Source organism: Cheilinus undulatus, linkage group 17 (assembly GCF_018320785.1).
Source record: "Cheilinus undulatus linkage group 17, ASM1832078v1, whole genome shotgun sequence".
Classification (NCBI taxonomy): Eukaryota; Metazoa; Chordata; class Actinopteri; order Labriformes; family Labridae; genus Cheilinus; species Cheilinus undulatus.
The window spans coordinates 35,253,609-35,274,126 of record NC_054881.1 but is presented as its reverse complement, the minus strand read 5'-3'; the positions used below and the strand labels follow the sequence as shown (position 1 = coordinate 35,274,126).

The 20,518-nt window shown below is 39.1% G+C and overlaps 3 protein-coding genes across 4 annotated transcripts; 1 reads left to right on the top strand and 2 right to left on the bottom strand.

Annotated features, from left to right (window-relative positions):
* Positions 1-9,332: 9,332 nt before the first annotated feature.
* Positions 9,333-14,772, bottom strand: zmat5 (zinc finger, matrin-type 5). Of its 2 annotated transcripts, none has more exons than XM_041811533.1 (6): positions 14,693-14,772; positions 12,600-12,773; positions 12,232-12,294; positions 12,057-12,137; positions 10,383-10,491; positions 9,333-10,295 (listed from the first exon to the last, which is right to left on the bottom strand). In XM_041811533.1, the coding sequence occupies exons 2-6, from the start codon at positions 12,724-12,726 to the stop codon at positions 10,148-10,150; spliced, it is 528 nt and encodes a 175-aa protein (XP_041667467.1). In that variant the 5' UTR covers positions 12,727-12,773; positions 14,693-14,772; the 3' UTR covers positions 9,333-10,147. The 2 variants fall into 2 exon arrangements, with proteins under 2 accessions (XP_041667467.1, XP_041667465.1); XM_041811531.1 differs by having other exon boundaries at positions 14,598-14,733.
* Positions 14,773-15,842: 1,070 nt separating this feature from the next.
* On the top strand, positions 15,843-16,547 carry LOC121525444 (cytochrome b-c1 complex subunit 9). Its single transcript, XM_041811446.1, has 2 exons — positions 15,843-16,008; positions 16,200-16,547. Exons 1-2 carry the CDS (start codon positions 15,868-15,870, stop codon positions 16,251-16,253), a joined length of 195 nt encoding a protein of 64 aa, XP_041667380.1. The 5' UTR covers positions 15,843-15,867; the 3' UTR covers positions 16,254-16,547.
* A 2,338-nt stretch (positions 16,548-18,885) lies between these two features.
* On the bottom strand, positions 18,886-20,243 carry gal3st1b (galactose-3-O-sulfotransferase 1b). Its single transcript, XM_041810327.1, has 2 exons — positions 20,119-20,243; positions 18,886-20,047 (listed from the first exon to the last, which is right to left on the bottom strand). Exons 1-2 carry the CDS (start codon positions 20,241-20,243, stop codon positions 18,886-18,888), a joined length of 1,287 nt encoding a protein of 428 aa, XP_041666261.1.
* Between the last annotated feature and the right edge of the window lie 275 nt (positions 20,244-20,518).

Below are 20,518 nucleotides of genomic sequence, written 5' to 3'. Positions count from 1 at the left end.
AGGTTGTGACAGGCTGAAGGTACATCTCAGTGACTTTAATGAATCTGTGATTTTATTAAATCCCTCAGCTGAAGTGTATTAGCAGCTGTTGCTGGATTGTGATGGGATTTTATGTAGGCATTCATGTTCCCCTAATGGTGAATTATAAACACTTAAATTGTTCATACACACTTCAGTTTATGATGGAATACTTTAAAACTCCTGTGAGGAATTTTTAACTGGTCATGAAACACACTAAATACAATACTGATCTCTCTTTATGAGAGCAAAAAAGACTATCAGCATAAACACTGACCATTTCTATGCCCCAATTCCAAAAAAGCCGGGGCACTGTGCAAAATATAAATTAAAACAGAATGCAATGATTTGCAAATCTCATAAAGCCATATTTTATTCACAGTAGAATATAACCACCAAAACCACTTGCTGAAACCGAGACATTTTACCATTTCTTGAAAATATTTGCTCATTTTTGAATTTGATGGCAGCAACACCTCTCAAAAAAGTAGGGACGGGGCAACAAAAGGCTGGAAAAGTAAGTTATACTAATAAAAAAGCAGCAGGAAGAGCATTTTGAATTTAATTAAGTTGCTTGGCAACAGGTCAGTAACATTACTGGGTATAAAAGGAGCATTTTAGAGAAGGAGAGCCTTTCAAAAGTAAAGATGGGCAGAGGTTCACCAATCTGCAAAAAAAAAAAAAGGAAATTATGGAACCATTTCAGAAAAGTGTTCCCCAAAGTAAATTTGTCAAGACTTTGAATTACCCACCATTTACAGGACCTAAAAGACTCCAAGCGTCTGGAGAAATCCTTGTGCAAGGGACAACAATGAAGGTCAATACTACATGATCTTCAGGCCCTCAGGGGCCACTGCATGAAGAAAAAGTCACTGCATGGGCTTAGGAACACTTCCAGAAATCACTGTCTGTCAGCACAGTTCATTGTGCCATCCATAAATGCAAATTAAAGCTGTGTAATGCAAAGAAGAAGTCATATGTGACCACAGTCTAGAAAGAGCTCTGAGGCAAAATGGAAAACTGCTCTGTGGTCAGATGAATCAGAATTTGAATTTCTGCATCTCTGCTGGTATGGGGTTGCATTAATGCCTATGGCGTGGGCAGCTTACACATCTGGAAAGGCACTATCAACGCTGAAAAGTATACAGAGTTTGAGAGCAACATATGCTCCCATCCAGACAATCACATCCATCACAGCATGGTTTTGCAGTGGTAGAGTCCAGGTGCTCAGCTGGCCTGCCCGCAGTCCAGACCTTTCACTCATAGAAAGCATCTGGTTTTTCATGAATGAAAAATCCAGCAAAGCAGTCCCAGGACTGTTGAGTAGCTAGAATCCTACATCAGAAAAGAAGAGGACAACATTCCTCTCCCATAATCAAGCAACTGGTCTCCTCACATCCCAGTCGTTTGGGAACTGTTGTTAAAAGAAGCAGAGATGCTATACAATGGTAAACATGGCCCTGTCTCTACTTTTTGAAAACTGTAGCTGCCATCAAACTATTGTTAATAAAATATGGGTTTATGGATTTGCAAATCATTGCTTTCTGTTTCTATTTACATTTCACACAGCGCCCCAATTTTTTTGGAACGGAGGTTGTAAATGTCTAGTGCTAGGGTGTAAGTGGTAGACATAATAAGGACATAATAAGGAAAACTTTTTTACACTTTTGCAGCAAAAATTGATTGCTGCAAAATCACTGCAATTGAGTGATAAATTCGAAAAGCAGGATGAGATATTTTGATAACAAATAAAAAACGCTACCTTTGTGTGCACAGCTTACAGCAAAGGCTGTAGCTTCTGCTGTGTCCACAGGGGGCGCCAAATTGGCACAAACCCAAAGTTCCTCACAGATGCTTTAAAAGCAAAAAAAATCAGTTGAACCTCAGCTGTACTTGAAACTGAGAGTGATCAGAAAACACAAGCATGCTAACTCTACACACTTATATAGAGACTTAAAAGACCACAGATCTGTTAAATACCAGCATTACAGAATTTCAGCATTTTAGAGCATTTTGACAAGCTAGTTTAGCATTTTACTTAAATGACCAGTATTTACATATAAGGCCTCTCATTGGGACAACGTGCAAGCTGTTTCATTATATGATAAAGATATGTCAGGTTATTGTCATTTCATGTAGCAAACATTAAAAGTGTATTTTGAAAAGCATCATGATTGTATTAAGTGAGGCCAGGCTCCGCTGTTGTAGAGGTGAAAAGGCTTGAGTACTAAAAAGAAAGTTAGAAAAAGTCAATTCAGCCAATGTCCCACCATGACAACTATAAAAAAAACCCAACACCTTCTTATAAAACTGTACAGAGGACACAGGCTGTGACCCTGAACCACACGCTGCATGCTCCGATCAGCTGATCTGCAGAAAAATCCCACAATCCATTCTTAAAGCTGTCAATTTTACAAAGATTAATTGATTCACTTTTAAAGTTCAGAGCGAGTCCTCTTGGTTGAGTAGCCTGGTATTGATTTGTAAATCAAGCAGCTATTATTTCTGTCTTAAAAGTAAATGATTATAGATTCAGAGTAAAACTGAAGTGAACATTAAGGTCATATAGAAGGAACATCAGTGAAGACGTCATGGATCTCCTGCAGTCATGTTTTGTACAGGGATGCATGAAAAATGTTGCATTTTTTTCTGCATAGTTGGCATCAAAATGAGTTTTAATGAGTGGGAACAACAAAGACGCCAGCTTTGATTGTTTTATATTTCAGTCATGACAAAGTTCGAGTTCATCAGAGTAGAAATTAAAGCTCCTGTGATGAAATTTTATCCTGTTATGAAACAAACTGAATTTAATACTGGGGATCATCAACAAAAAGAGTAACAATTTCTGTGCTGTTATTTTTAATGTTGCAAACTGGTGGTGGTGGTGGGGGGGTAGGTGTCAGATACAGTGATTTTTTTCTTAAAAAAAACAGCATTTAAACGTGTAGACCTACAGCACAGTGGCCCTCATTTATCAAGCATGCTTACGCCAGAAATTTCCACATACAAATCATCATTTATCAATGTGTACACGAGCGTATGATTACCTCAAAGCCCATGCCAGGTGTGAGCTCTTGTACACAATTTTTTAACTCAGTGTGGCCTAAGGGTTTAAAAGGAAGAGGAGTGTTTTAATCCAGACTATTTAACTGTATAGACCTGTTATTGTGTTTTAGAGCTGACCACAGATGAACACAAAAAATAACATTACATTAGATCATAAATAGGCACGTCTGGAGACTTAAATAATCAATCTAATCCACGACTGTTCCTGTAATTATGCACAGACACATGGCTGGAGAATGCAAGAGACAGGAGCTCATCCAGTGCTCTTAAATGTAAGATTTATAACTGATATGTTTGGCGAGAAATCTACTCAGATTAAGAATGGAGATTATAACAAACAATTTATTTTATAGGCTCGCAGACATTTCAGTTTTTCTTTAATCTCTTTTTAAGTCTCATGAACAATCAGAGGAGAGCAGTTTATATGCGCCATAATCCGGCAAATCACTGTCTGCCACTTAAAATGATCCTACATAATAATAACACTAGAAACTGAGGTATTACAGCCACTCTCCTCTCAGTCTGGAGCAGTTTCAGGCTGGCTTCCTTCTGTTTTAGTGCAGCCAAAAAAAACATTTATGTCCCCATTTTAAGAGCTGACCACGCTTATTAAAAACCCAAATGTTAAGAATACTGATCATGCATACCATGCAGGACACAGTAGCCAATCACAGCTCTTCCTCTCAACACAGCAGTGTATTTAAATATTAAGTAGTCCTCTCTAATCCTTGATTGCATTAATGCTGAAGCACCATGCTGCTGCTGTTGGCAAAGATTAGATCCACCCCAGCCTCCTCCTTTATAGCATAAAGCTTGTTGTACCCTCATATTCAGATTCATGCTACGATGGATTAATTGCTTTGAACTAATTTTATTTTATTGAATACACAGTCATACAAGTTCCTATCTGTAGGGGGGCTTCTAGCCATGCACCCCCTGGAAAATCAAAGCATGCTGCTTGAATCTTTTGAGCAGAGCCTTCTCTGCCAAATAAAACTGTTTTGCAATAAAATGGTTAAATAAGTTTTAGAACACAGATATGTGGAGTAATTATTCTAATAATAGCAGGAGTGTGGTTGTCCATCAACACTGTTGACCACAGCAGCAGTGATTTCCTTCCACATGATGTGGATGTGGACAGTGGGAGTTAGTATTTTTGCCATATTACCTACCTTCATGTAATAAAATCAGGGGTTAGGCTGGCTGAACCGGGGATATCTACAAGCCTGTTGTTTAAATCAGAGGTTCTCAAAATTTTCAGCCTGCTACCACCAAAATAACGATGCCAGAGACCCCAACTGTACCAGAAGGTAGTTGAAACATAGTTAAATGTGCACATTCAAAAGTAGTTATGTGCAGACTTGTGTTTTAAGGATAAATTGCGATTAACTATGATGTATCAAATTAATCGCGATTAACTATGAGCCACTGTAAGTGCACTAAATGTTTTAATCGCGATTAATTGCATGCCTACTGACCCTTTCAACATACTTTGGTTAAGCCAATGCAGCAACTCTCTGCAGCCACAGTGATGTAAAATAGGAACAGCATTGCTCCCTAACATCTCATTTCACTTAAAAAAAAAAAACTCACCCATAGCTCAGTGGACAGTCGAAGTCATATGAACCTTGTGTTATTAAATGCATAAAGTTATTTTTTCTGTAGTTCAATTCATGTCATCATTTTCAATTTACTATAAAAACAGTATCCAAACAGTAAGTCAACAACCCTTAGTTTAAGACAGTGGAAAAATCCCAAGTGACACAAAAACTATTTTTAATGCAAAATAGCAGCATTTTAAAGTGCAATAGAAATTGTGTGATTAATCATGATTAACTACAGAAATCCTGAGATTAATTGCTGTTAAAAAATGTAATCTTCTGACAGTCATCTGGCAACCCCTTCTCTGTGTCTTGCAATCCTCAGTGGCGTCCTGACTCTCTGATTTACATGACGATTGTTTTCAGCCACCGTATTCATCCACACACGCTCATTCGTGCACTGTGATTGGCCAGACAAGTGGACCTTGTCATAAGAGTATTTCTACACCACAAATCTGTGCTGGTTTCTACGCCAGTTTGATAACTAAGGTCCAGTATCTCCAGTGGTAAAGGGAACCCGTTTTGCCACAGGTGGCGCCAAAATCAAAACAAACCTAAAAATCCTCACAGGAGCTTTAACTTTTTATTACATGTTAGTGAAGGGTCATCATTTCACATGCCTGCAGTACATTAAACTAGAAATAAATGTCCTATGTGTGTGTGGAGTTAAATTTTGAATTTTGATGTGTGTTACGAAATAATTATGCAATTTGTAAATTAATCATTGCAAAAACGAGAACTCAGTATTTGACTTTTTCTGTAAATGTCGACATTTCTTTGGTGTGTAGACAATGACGAAATGCTGTGATCGATAATTTAACATATCATGAATGTTTTCTGACTTTAACATGGACCACCAAAACAACACTTTATTTAAAGTATAACATGGTTATATTTTCTTACTTGAAAGTGACATTATATGTAATTTTATTATGAATGTAGGCATAATGGTTTTTATAAAACAACAAATAATACAAAAAAATTACAGGTTTCTGATGCTTCCCAGTTTGACTGGATGTTCAGACACTAGTCGTGTGTATTTATGCCATGCACTTACATTAATTTCCCTGATTTGGTAACCTTTTAGTTCCTTCTTTAACAAATATTTGTCAAATATGACATATTTTACCAAATGCTATATTTTTTCTTGCTCTTTTTATCTTAAAGTCTATCAGAGCTATATCAGAGGAGGGGATGTGTGAAACTGTGTATCTCATCTGGCAATAAATCTATAAATAGTAGCTGTTGATGTGTGACATCACATTACCTCTTCATGTGAACATATCATGTCAGGTATGGAGGTTTGGTGTGAATGTAAAATATATTTATGGTGTCAAATCTTGTCTGAAGACATATAAGCAAATATTGTGAACTAGTCTGAATGTTCAGGTGTGTAATGAGATTTATTTTGTTGACAAATCGTCTTAATTGTTTGAGATTTGATTTTTAATGTAGGTCTCTTTTGTTGCGTGCCTTCTTGTCATTTGGAATAAAAACTGCATTCATGCGCTAAAAAACTCCTTAGATGAATGGGAGTTCCACTTGATAAAGTAATTGGATTCTAAATGTTGAACTCAAGCTGAATAAGTAATAACGTTTTATCCTCCCAAGTCTATGCTACACGTTCATATTTGTTGTACTGGAACCATCCTTAATATTAATGATGTCTAGATGACGCACTTTTATTTCTGATGCTGCACATGTAGAGGTTACTGCATCATTTACACACTACTGTAAGGGTTGTCTAGATGCATGTAGTCCAATAAACACCAAGGTATTTAAAATGAACCTGCTGTTTGTGTGGCTTTATTTGAATTGTCTGCAAATGATAACAGGGAATGACAAATATTGGTAAATTTACATTGCGCTAAGAAGGTTAGAAAAAACAGGAAGCATGGGAAAACAAGTTCAACATCGGGCTCAGGAGGAGAGGACGGTCAGCATCAGGTATGGAAAGCCTGCATTAGTAAATCAGAGCACAGCACACCGTCTGCACAGGGAGAAAGACTATCTCTCTACTGCTACACTGACAGACATTAAACACACCGGCTATTGGATTTAAGAGCTAAATCGATAGCTTCATGAATGCTGTACGACAAACAGCATGAAATAGTGAGCATTTTTCAACCCTTGAAGGGGCAAGGATCCATAGATAGTCACTCAGTCAACTTCCTTCATGGCCTCCTCCTAACTGTGGTACAGTGGAGCCAGAATGATTTTTCTCAGCCAATCAGTGGAGATCAGTAGATGCCACAGCTGGTGACATCACACCATCTGACCAATTAGCAGTGGCCCAGAGCATCTCAAACTTCCTGTTTCCCCCAGAACTCGAATAATACAGTCTCAAACAAATGACCCTAACATCATAACTAACCAAGATAAATTGATGAACAGCTTTGTTTGCATAGAATTTATAGCAATTACTGAAATTTTAGTGTGAAAATGGAGGAACAATTTTTGGGCATACATCTGTTTATTGGTGTAAAATGTTATCTTTATCAAAACAAATGGCTACTTCAGCCATACTTAGGGGATTTTTGACAAATAATTCATCATAATGTAGGATAACAGTACTCAATAGTGTCGTTGAGTGTTGAGTGTAACATGCTTGCAGTTGATGGCTTTAACAAAATTCACTTTTCACTAGGACTGAATGATAAGGAAATATTAGTGATTGCAAGACCCTGGGTTTTCTCTGTAATTTACAATATTCATTTCATTTATTTATTCACTTTCTATAATGGCCCTAATGTGGTAAACTCCTCGTTGTCTGACTATTGAAAGCACTCTTAAACCGCAGGTCACACCTACCCATTCACACCACAGTCACGCACTGATGGCGAAGGCTGCTGTGTAAAGTGTCCATCAAAATCCCATTCACATTAACACACACTTAGACGCCACCGACACAGTAGAGGGAGTAAACAGGGCTGTCTTACCCAAGGACACCTGGAAATGTGTCAGCAGGAGGCGAGGATTGATCCCCGTCCTTCCAGAAAACGACCAACTCTACCACTGACCCACGGATGCCCCACAAACATCCTGATGCAACATCCTGCCTCTGTTCCTGGCTTTTGTTTTTCTTGGCAACAAACCGAGAAAACTGCCAACAAAGAAAGCAGAGAAGACTGATGAAAGCAAACATGGATGCAAAAATTGCATGATTAAGTTTTAATAAGGAAGTGAATGCAGGGAGCACGTTTCTAGGACGTCAAAGTCATTGATTGAACTTTTCATAACCTTCCATAAGTAATGTAAAGTTATAGAAGTAAGATTTAGCTCTAAAATGGCAAGTTCAGCATATCTATGTCCTGTGACTGCTGCTTTATTTACTGCTAAATCCTCTTTGTATGACTCCAGAGATCTTGTGTGGAGATGAGACAAAGTTTCAGAATAATGAGCATCACTAAAAGTTATGTCTGGAGGAAACTAGGCACTACTCAACACTTGCCCAAACCCATTAATACAGTAAAGCATCGTGGAGGCAGCATCATGCTGTGGGGGTGTTTTTTCAGCTACAAGGACTGGGTGACTGCTCAGGGTTGAGGGAAAGCTGAATAGAAAAGAGCTTATGGCAGAGTGGCTAGACAGAAGTCTCTCACTGGTGCAAAAAAACATGAAAGTCTGCTTGGAGTTTGCAAAAAAAACTCAAAATGAAAGCCAAGGTAACACTTGTTACATGAAAAAGAAAACAAAGGATTTACAGTCACATACCGCACTGTTGCAAAGTGTGATATTAAAACTTGGAGATTTGATAGAACGACGTTCGGGTGGCTTTTATCAGCAAAGCAAGAGAGAGTGCTTGCTCTACCTGGACAAGCACTGGCTAGAAAAGCTAACTAGCTGCAAATAAGGGCTCCAAGTGCATCCAAGCAACAAATAATAGGCCCCAACTCAGGCCCCGTCCATATGGAGTTTTTTGTCGTATCTGCATTTCATCAACAGCTTTTTGAGAGGCCGTAAACGCTACAAGTAAATAAATCTGTAAACGCTTACCGTTTCATCTCCATGTGGATAGCAAACCACATCTTTCTTCGAACAATAACATCATACATAGCATAGCCCACTTAACCCCCATGCGTGGGTCAAACCAAAACAAAAATGGCGGATTACAGCTGCAGAAGCTCCTGAGCTGATAATGGCTTTTAAAGCAAAATCTGATGCTCATTTACCACCACCGAGAACAGCACACACCTGACTTTCTTAAATCCAACACATGGAACAACCAGGAGAAAGTTATGGGCAGTTTTCCATAATCTTTCTCTTTTCAGAAACGGAAATATATTGTTTTCGTCTAAATGTGGACAAGGCCTGAGGGACACCAAACAAATACCTTTAAAGCTCCTGTGAGGAACTTTTTGTTTGTGTTGATTTTGGCACCCCCTGTGAACTAAGTGTTACCTCTTATTTCTTAGCTGAACCTGCCCTGTGCATATCTAGGTACCCCGTGGCAGGGGTTGTATGGGGTTTAATGATAACCAATAAGAAATGGTCAGTTTTATGATGATGGTCTTGTTTGCCTTTGTAGCTCATAAAGAATCATCAGTTTTACTTTCAGTCGGTGTCAAGCTAAAGACTTCTTCCAGGAGCTTTAAACTGGTAAGAAGGGTGGCTAATTCCCATCTAAGTAAAAGACTAAAGCAAAAGTTAGAAAAAAAGAAAACTTTAATGAGCATTCTGCTGCAAACTTAGCATCAGGTATGTAACAGATGCAGATAAAAGTATATAAAGTACATCCCAGCAAAAACCCATGTAGGAGGAGTTATGTAATTCAGGATTATAAAGCCAGTGACAAATATGAATACATTAGTTACAAATACATGAAATCTGCTGAAGCTTGTTGATGAAAACAAGTTTGAACAAACTTTTTAACAAAACTTTGAATATTAAATATAATCCTAATCATAAGTTTGCCTGCTTTACAATTAGGAAGGAAAATTATGTTTTCCAGAGGCTTGGAAAGAAATTAAATTTAGTCAGATCAGTGATTCCCCCGGTGACGCAGCACAGGATTAAAATAAGACAAAAAATTATTTCCATCTGTTCAGCAATCCTTCCTTTCTTTTGGGACGACATGACACCAAATGGTTCTCCTTTGAGGAGTCTCTCTACCGTCTATAAAACTCTGCCAAAATGTCAATTATGAGGCTTATTTTGCATCGCCTGTATTGAATGTACTAATCTCAGATTAACTGTACCTTGCTGTCTAAGAAGTGGGTGTTTTAATTCATTATTTTTTATTGAAAACAGAATGTGTGGAAAAGCGAAGCATTCTCTAATCAAACTGTATTCCAGTTTTTGAAAAGAGAAATGGCTTCCCTTCCTGTTTGAAGACCTTTCTTTAAACCTGCACAGGTAGGTACTTCTATGTGAAGGTGAGCTCTTAATGATATATGTATTCTGTACCATTCCTCCTCCTCTGAATGTCAAACATCCACTTAACAGGGATTTGTGAATATCTCTCAGCCCCACTCCGTGTTCACTGTGGCTTTCCATCCGCCCGCAGGAGGAGGCAGCAGGGAGGGCGGGAGGTCAGGGATGGAGAGGAGCTGTGGAGGTATGTCGCTTTCCCCTTGGCTGTCTTCGCAGTCGTCTTTATTTTCTAGATTTCTGCAGAGATAAATTATTCAGTGGTTCAATGCTAAATCCTCAGGATTAACAATTAGCGATGCTAACCATGAGACAAATGGAGGATACCCTTTGACGCCGTGGGCAGTTTGCTTCTTTTCCCTTCTGGAGAGCCATTCTTCTATACTCCGCCCAGGCAAAAAAGGGTCCTCAGAGTCCTCTCTTAGCTGCCGTTCATCTGAAAAAAAAAAAAAAACGGACTTTTTACTCCCATCATCATTAAGAAAACTCACACAGTCAATGAGAAAAGTTTTTTTAACATGTGTCTGTACAATATCAGATTATGTAAATAGCATGCATTTTTCCCTGGGGTACCCTGAGAAGATTATGCTATTTACCATCTGAAACATCTGCTTGAATAAGCTTGTTATTTTTAGTGATTTGGCGCCCCCTGTGGACAAAGGTGAGTTTTAGGAATTATCAGTCTTGATGCTGATGTCTTGTAGGTCAAGAAGAGGCAGCAGCTATGACAGGGTCATAGTCAGATTGAAAAAGAAAGATGTCTGGACTGTGTCAATCATGTCTTGCATCTGTAATTGTAATACTGGATGTAAACCTACAATGAAGGACTTTTTATAATGTTTTACGAAATAGAGCAAGGAATTTTTAACACAGCTTTTCCAAACATCCTGGTTTTATTTTGGATGCTTACATTATTTAACATTGCACGCAGAAACAAAACTATTTCATAAAAAACAAAAACTACCAGGGTCTAAATTATTAGCCCCCCTGATGCTGATAGTCAGTTGTATCTCCTTTTTGCTGGATAACGGCCTGCAGTATTTGTTGTAGTTTTCAACAAGTCTCAGACATTCTCCTGAGGAATCCCAGACCATTCCTCTTTGGCCAATCTCCTAAGCTCCTCCAGATTTGATGGTCTTCGGGCATGGACCTTGGTCTTCAGTTCACCCTACAGATTTTCAATGGGATTCTAGTCAGGGCTTAGTGCAGGCCAGTCAATAACGTTCACTTTGGTCTTCTGGAGGTAGTTCTTCACCAGGAAACACGTATGTTTTGGGTCATTGTCATGTTGGAAGACAAAGCGACGACCCAAACCCAGTTTTGCTGCTGACCGCTTGGGTTTTTCAATCAAAATCCTCACATTTTCTTCTTTCTTCATGATCCCTACCTCCTTACAAGATCCACAGTTTCAGACATGCTGAAGCATCTCCACAGTATAATACTTCCACCATCGTGTTTCCCTGTGGGGACAGCATTCTTTGGGTCCTTCTTTATGGCCACAGAGCTCTAGTTTGGTCTCATCTAACCAAAGAACATGCTTACAGTGTGCATTATCTTTCTCCAGGTTGTCCATAGCATTCTTGAGTCTGGCTCAAAGGTGTCTTCTGCAGAAGTGGACTTTTTCTTGGTCCATTCCTGTGCATAGCTTTCATGATTAATTTCTTTGAGACTAGTCCTTCACTAGTGTCTTGGCAGAGGTTCTGGGGTCTTTAGACACATCTCTCACTAGTTTTCTTCCGGAGTCTTTGAAATCTTTCTCTTCCTACCTCTGCCAGCCTTGTTCTGGACTGTGTGGCTTTCTTTGTAAGCATCCAAATAAAAACTAGGATGACTATGTGCATACGCAAAGCTCGATCTCAGCGTTTTAGTTCATTTATTGTTGATCATTGTTTTGATGACAGACCCCCAAGCGGTGGAATTTACATAGTGTGCATTTAAAGATGCTCTTTTCAATAAATGCAGCTTTTTGGTTTATTCATGAAAAATATCCATATTGCTTACCCTCCACTTGTCTTTTTAAATTTTCCAGATCTTCTTCAGACATGTGAGAAAACCTGCAGTTAGGACCAAAATCACAAATTCCTACAAAAATAAATGGAACAAAAAAAGGTTGTTTCAAAAGAAGCATTTTATAAAGTTTTTAAAGGTTATTCAGGAGGCAAAACTGCTCTGTTACCTTTCTGGAGAAACTTTCTGCAGGCTTTCTTTGCTTGTTCGTCGTACAGAATTGCTGATGAGTCTATAAAAAGAAAATGACAGTCTTTTCATGGTTGTTTATTCAATTTTCAATAATAAAGCATACAGGTGGGCAGCCAAGGTGGCACACTGAAATATGAGACTGTTTAATTCTCCAATAAAAAATCTCATGCGTAGGTGTAACACTTGGCATTTTGAGTGGGTAATTCTTATGCATAGGCTCACACACTAGTTTAAAAAAAACACACAAATATACTAAAACTCAGTGCATCGTAAAAAATAAAGCAGGTAATAAGATTTTTACTGGAACCACATCTCTGAGGTCAGAGAACAAACTGCAGGTCTCACCTCTGAAGTGGTCGAACCAAGCCTTTTTAGATCTGTGGTGCTGGACGCCATTCAGATGTTTCTTCCTGTTGTGCATGTTGTCCTGGAAGGAGCGATCACAGTAGTCACAGTAGTATCTCTTCCCCATGGTGAGAGTGATGTGCTCAAGACAGCAGGATGTTACCTTTTATAACTCTGGAAGTCAGAGAAAACCAACATCGTTGAATGAACACACTCAGTGAACACACTATTGACTTTTACAAATCAGTGGTAGTCAATATTATTTGGCTTTTTGACAAAAAAAATACAAAAAACCTGTTTAATGTCAAAGTGAAAAAAAATCTACAAAGCAATGACAATTAAACAAAAGTATGTCATGTAAAATAAGTGACTGCATAGATATTCAGTATTCACCCAGTCTCAAGTGATTGTAGTGTAAAGACACCTGTGTCTGGAAGGTCTGTTCACTGGTTAACCAGTATTATTGGCTACTATTACACAATGGAGATAAAAGTACACCCCAAGCAACTCAGAGAAAAGGTTACTGAAAAGTATAAGTCAGGGGATGGATGCAACAAAATTCCAAGGTACTGTACATCTCCCAGAGTTCAGTGAAATTCATCTTCCAAAACGAAAGAAATGTAGTATATGTGAAAATCTGCCTAGATCAGGTCATCCTCACAACTGAGTGAGGAACACCTATGACTTCTCTGAAGGAGCTACAAGCTTCAGCAGCTGAGATGCGAGGGACTCTGAATACAACAACTGTTGCCTGAGTTCTTCACCAGTCAAAGCTTTATGAGAGAATGGCAGAGATTAAACCACTTTTGAAGAAAACTCAGATTAAATCTGGCCTAGTTAACCAAAAGGCATGTTGGAGACTTCATGGTCAAGTGGAAGAATGGTCTGTGGTCTGATGAATCAGAAAAGTCACTATGTTTAGCAGACACCAAACACCGCACATCACCACAAACACACCATCCCCACAGAGAAGCATGGTGGTGGCAGCATCACGCTGTGGGGATGCTTCTCAGCAGGTCCTGGAAGGCTTGTAAAGTTAAAGTGCTTGAATATAGGATAATCCCGGAGAACAATCTTATTCAGTATGCAAGAGACTACAGCTTGGGAGTCCTCCAAGTCAAGATCAAGACCTCAATCCTAGCTAGACTTGAAAAGGGCTGTTCATGCCCGATCCCCATGCAACCTGACAGAGCTTGAGTGGTTTTGCAAAAAGGAATGGAGTATAGTTACAGTGTCCAGATGTGCAATTCTGATGGAATTTATAGGAATCAGATCTGCTTTCACTTTGACATTAAATATTCTTTCTTTTTTTTGTCAGAAAAGCCAAATTATATGACAATATTTTTAAAGACACTATGAAATGATATGATTTGTCTCATAATAAACACAGGTAGCAGGAGCTTCGTATATTTAATAAAGTTGCAGATGCCACATTTAAGTTTGTGGAAATGCTCATGGTTAAATTAAAAAAGACTAAATAGTAGAATAATCCTTTCCACACAAATAAGCCAAGCAAAACACAAAGTACTACAAATAGGATCTAATTTATATTTTGATATCTTAGAAGTTAAGACCAAAGGATGGTTACTCGTGTGGTATCTGAATCATTCTATGACTTGATGGATCACAGCAGGCTCAGACTAATATTACATCCATATCTACTTTTAAGAGCATCATAAACACTGAAAACAAGGCCAAGTGACATTAGAAGCTTTCTTTTGCTGCCACCTATTGGTTTAACAACGTAGGTGCCTTCTGTAGAATAAATTATTAACTGACAAACTAACATAGCATTCAGGTGGACAACAGGCATACAAATACGTCTGTACACAACCGAGCTACACGTTAACAATAAAACAAAAACATTAGTTTTTTTCTTTAAAGCAGTACTGTTTGAGGTTGTAAGCTGAAATGCTAGTAGCTTGGTATGCTAACAACAATGAATATCTGCTTCTCCTGTCTCTGAATGATGAACTAAAACAACAAGAGAGCACAAACCATTGACGTAGCAGCGCTATCCCTCCCCGTGATGACGGTTTGAAAAAAATACAGCGCACGGTTAACACAAAACTAGTTAGAAAAGACAAACAAACCCTGAATCCAACTGAACTGCTGCGCTTCTCCCAAATACGGAATCTTTGCAGGGTCAAGAGGCAAACATCGCAGTTCTGGATCGGAAGCATAGATATGGTTACGTAGATGCCGCCGTCGAGTTTCCCTACATGCATAACGCGGGCGCCATATTTAAGAGGTGCAGTCGCAGCTGGCGATGAATGTAAGACAATGATGGCGGGAGGTCCATGCATAGTTATAATACTCATAGCTCACTTAAAAGTGCACCGATTTACAAGCCGTTTGTCTTGTTACAAACGCCTGATATGCATTCGTTATCCACGACACCTGATCCAGTGAAAACCACATGTTTTCATACCAAATTTTTTACAAGGTTGCAGTAAACCAAGTGGATTTCTAATAACGCAGCAACGTATTTATTGTGAAGGCCACTATACTTAGTGAATGTCTTGTATGCAAGCATATTGCATTTACTTGAGAAAATACGAGTACAATTTATTTTCTCAGTAGAAATCTTTGGATTACAAAAGTGTTCAAAATAAAAGAAAGCATATCTAGAAAATAAATCTGATCCTGGAGACATGTTTTAAAAAAGAAAGAAAAAAATGGGATAGTAGCCCAGTATGATGTCCTGTGTTACAGCACACGTCCCCACTCACTATATTTATAACACTATATGTTTGGTTTTTTTACAGAAAATATATAAAATAAAATCCTACAGATGTCTCACTTTGCCCTTTTCTTGCTCCTTTCACTTATTAATGATTAAAAAACACGTCAAAGCTCATATACTATTGGCATAAATCCCATGTAAATTTGAATTAGTTTATTTCATAGTTGTATTTTCTCATGTATGCAATATGCTTCCACGCATTAGTACAACGGCCTCTACAATACAAACGTTGCTGTTTGTTCCGTAGAGATTCACTGGTTACATCAGGTATGGAATTTTAGTAAGAAAATCTGTGTTTTTCATTGGATCAGGTCTCCTGGACCACACTTGCACGCCTGACGTTTGTGACAGGACAAGACGCATAGACCTCCCGCCGTCACTGACTTACATCCATCGTCAGCCCCTACTCCCACTTTTTCATACGGCCCCCGCGTGAGAGGCGGTATCTATGTGCTGACGTCTATGGAACGGAAGCATCTTACGCCACCATCCGCTACTGCGCAGTCGCATTACTTCATCAACATGGCGCTGGCGAAGTCCGTCTACAATCTGCTCTTCAGGAGGACGTCAACCTTCGCTATAACCATCATGGTTGGAGCCATCTTCTTCGAGCGAATGTTCGACCAGGCCGGCGACGCTTTGTTTGAGCAAATGAACCGAGGGGTAAGAGTCCCAGTGGAGTATTCAAGCTGGTTTTATCCTGACCTTGTAGACAGAGGGCGAAGCGGTGCTAACGTTTGCTAAGCTAACAGCTAGCCTGTCCCATAAAACTGAGAAATGGCTTTCTTTTGAGTTTCCTGAATCACATCTTCATCTGTTCCAATGTCTGATATCGGCTTTTTTATTTGTTGTAGAAACTTTGGAAACACATCCAACACAAGTATGAGATCAAGGAGGACGAGGAATAAGACTGAGCTCCGGGGTTATCTAAGGCAGAGGTGCATCTGTTGTCACACTTCCTCTATCCATTCTCCCTGGACTCAACGCCTGGATCAAACATCAGTCAACATGGACAATGTGGTCAGAGTCATGCTCAGGCGGGCAGCGGCTACCAGAGGACCTGTGGGAGCTGATGGATCGTTCAGATCACCATCAAGATGGAGCAAAGTTCCTGTCATCTCGTCCCCTTCTCCCTGTTATTGTTTGTAATGCTTCTCAGATTGTAAATGGTTAAATTAAACATGTGGTAATGTCTTACAGAAGCTGCATCGTTTTGATTTATTCTGTTCAAATGAGTCATTCAAGTCAATTTATGGTTAAGTAAATGCAATATGTTATTCAGTTGATTTGTGTAGTTATAATCAGTTTCCTCAACAGTTTATTATGTAAAAGATGTTTTCAAACTAAAGGAAAGCAGTGCCAGTGAAGCAGATTATGATTAATTTGACTTTTTCTGTACAGTTGCTTGATAGGGACTTTGGTTGGGGAGCAGACCGTTGCCAGTTCAAGCCCCTGTGTAGAATGGAAATAAGGAATTGGTCTGGTTGCAGGAGAGGTGCCCTTCAGCCCGGTCAATATGTGCAACCCTCCACCCTGACATCTCTCCATTAGGGCAGGTCAGGATTGTGCTCCTGTATGTTGTGTGTAATCTTAGGTTGGGTGTATGAGATATATTTAAAAAAAACAGTTGCACTGATATGATTCCTAGTAACTAAACATTTATAAGATGTCATTTTTCAAAAGCAATCTCAAAAATACTAACAGCTAAACTTAGTACTGGACACAGTCGCTGTACATTAGGGTCTTACTTAAGTTTAAGCCAGTGTGAAAAAAAATATTTGGATTATTCATAGAAAGGCAACTTCACTTGTGAGGTATGCTTTCTATGTCACAACAGCATCAATAATGCTTCTATAGACAAATCTAAAAAAATAGATTTTTTTTTTTTTTTTTTTTTTTGTAATTCCATTTGCAAAGGGTGATTTAGAAATATTCCTTCTCTGTGGTTCAGTACACACAACCACGATCATGGGGAAGACTGCTGAGTTGACAAATGTCCAAAAGACAATTACTGACATCTTTCACGAGGAAGGCAAGCCACAGAAGGTCATTGCTGCAAGGTCAGGCTTTTCTCAGAGGCTGTATCAGAGCACATTCATGGAGAATTTACTGGAGGAGAAAAGTGGTGAGAAAAGGAGCACAAGCAACAGGGATGAGCCTTCAGAGGACTGATTGTCAAACAAAGCAGATTTAAGAACTTAAGGGAGCTTCACATGGAGTGGACTTAGACTGGAGCCAGTGGATCAGGAGCCACTACACAGACAGGTCAATGAAATGGACTTAAAGTGTCGAGCTAGTCCTGAACCACAGATGTCATAAACGTCTCAACCTGGGCTAAGGAGGAAAAGACCTTGACAGTTGCTCAGTGGTCCAAAGTCCTGTTTTTTGGTTTTGTTTTGTTTTGTTTTTGAACTGGCATTTTGTGATATTCACATTTTTTGAGATGGTGTTTTCACTTTTCAATGATGAATCGAGAATATATGGACGTTTCACTTCCTGAATTAGATCACAGGAAAACAAACCCTTTCAATGATACTCTAATTTTCTAGCTACACCTGTAATTATGTCTTATTGCCTACAGTACGCAGTGATTTAAAAAACAGAGGACACTTTCTCTCTAACCATGTATTGAAATAGCTGGGAGGTTTGTTGAGGCAGGGGGACAGAGGCTATTTTTTATTAAATAACTTTAATAAAAACTATAAATTTCAGTCAAAACTGAAAAAAATGTTCACACAGGAACGGTGACCGACTTGTCTCTCCTGCTGTGCTGTCAACAGTAAAGACAACCTACATAACAGATGTGTGTGACAGGGTCAGACAAGGCCATGACTGTGAAAATACACTACTACGCCTGCTGGCCTCTAGGGGGCACACTAACGCTTTCTGCCCCATTAAGAAATACACATTGTACTTTATACATGTAAAGACTGTATCTGCTTGCTAAAGATGACCATTTGGGGCAATTAAGATTTTACAAAATGTGACCAGTGGAGATGGAACATTGTTTTTATTTTATTATTATTTTTTTTTTATACAAAATTCAAGTAAAAACTTAAAGGCATTCAGTATTGAAAACATAAAAAATGTCTGCACAGAACTTAAGACTGAAATATAAAATGGATACAGTAAAGTAATATAAACTTTAAACTAGGGCTGTCAAGATTAATCACATTAATCATGATTAACTATGATCCACAATTAGTGCACTATTTTTTTAACCATGATTAATCGCATTCTGTGTTATCCCTTTCAACAGATTTTGCAACAGTAACATCCTGTTATAATTTTCGATCTACCTGTAAAAGTAGGTTTGTGTCCAAACAGGAAGTCAGTTTTCCTCATAAGACAGTAGAAAAATCCAAATGACACAAGAATAGTTCTGCTTGCAAAATATTGCAATTTCAAAATGCAGTATCAAAGGTGCAGTTAATTGCTATTAACCACATAAACTCCAAGATTAATTAGGATTAAATATCTGCATTTTTTTGACAGCCCTACTCTAAGCACATTTTTTAAAGATGTAATTCATATATGATGTTATAATCTAGGTAAAACTGTAAAAACAGCATCTTTAATCCAACCCCACAGTCTAGTTAGCCACAGGCTGACACCCAGGTCCGCCAAGTATTGTATTTCAGGTGTGAGCATTTTCTCACAAATCGTCCTGAATTTGGGACCAATATAACTCTTTATGTTGTAGCCCATGATGGAAGCCTCTCCAACTGGCTGCCAAGGAAGGAAACGCCTGTCCTGGATCCTTTGGGCTTCGACTGCTCCTCCATCCTCAATACAGGTGGCCTTCATCTTGGCATTTCTTCTCCTGAGCTCCTGTACTTCCTGTCTCATTCTCTCTCTCCCATAAGCCTCCACTCTTGCCCAGAAGGTCGTGTTAAAGCGCTGGTAGAGTTTCCAGTCAGCCCCATTCCACCTTAAACCTTTGGCTCTTAACTCAGGGGGGAGTCGGGATACAGACGAGCTCTTACGGGCGTTCAGTTTGAAATACAGGATGTCCTCCATTGTCCAGCAGAGTTTGTCCTTAAGCAATATAAGCGACTCTTCGAAGTATTCTGTGATGAGAACCAGATCAAAATGGCTTGATAAGTCGTGAATGGCCTTCGCTACACGGGGGTCATCTGCCTCCAGGTTGTTATCAAAGCCAAAGTCAAAGAAGAGCAGATTTCTGAGATAGAAGGAGTTAAAAGCATCTGAGCTGTAGTAGCTCTGAGGATCGTTCAGAAACTCGGCCAGTTTGTCGTCTCCTTTGATCCTCCATGTGAGAGGAACCGCTCTGTGGTAATAATGGAAGGATGACTCAAAGAGATCCACAGGGTCACGCAGGATGGTGATGTACACAGCATCTGGAGGAAGGAGCTTGGCTACTTCCTGGGGGTCAAAGCGCATGTGGTTACAGACTATGTTGAAGCAGTCACCAGGCCTGTAGTCCTTCACTTGCGAGCACAGGAACGGGGACGGGTAGAAGAAGTCGTTGCGTCCATCGGGGAAGGCAAATTTAAGCTTGTGCTTCTCTCCAAATCTGAAGAGGATGTTGAGCACGGTGCTGCTGGCGGTTTTATGGGTCTTCAAGAACATGATGTTCACTTTGGGAGAACACTTCTCTGGCTGGGATGTGGAGCTATGAGGAGTCATATTTGTCTTTGTTAAAGTCATTCTGAGGGGACACGTGTCTTCCTGGGAGTCACTATAAAAAAACAAAGATTAGCAAACACATAAACCGATTAAACAGACAATATTTTTCTTTTTAAAGCTTACCTTATATTCACTTTAGTTTGGTTTGTGAAGCAGTAAAGCATCAGCATGATGTTGGTCAGTAAAAAACAGAAAATCAGTCTTAGAATCAGAAGCGTGCATTTTTTTCCTTTGATGCCAGGCGCCATTTTTTGATCCCAAACAAGAAGCTGAAACTGCAACAAGATAGCACATATGAGCTGACCATGTTCACTAGCAGGTCTGTGCCTGTAATAAGCTGAATTAGCCCAGAGAATGGGCCCTCCCCAGTTGTGATTCATTGATGATATCAATGAATGTGTGTTGGAATAATAGCATTAGTGCTAGCTAACAGCTAACTTAATGTTTGGGCTGATTGTGCCTAGCTATTATTGGGTTCTTATGTTAAAATGATTTATTCATGCCACTTTTTAACCCCTTTTAT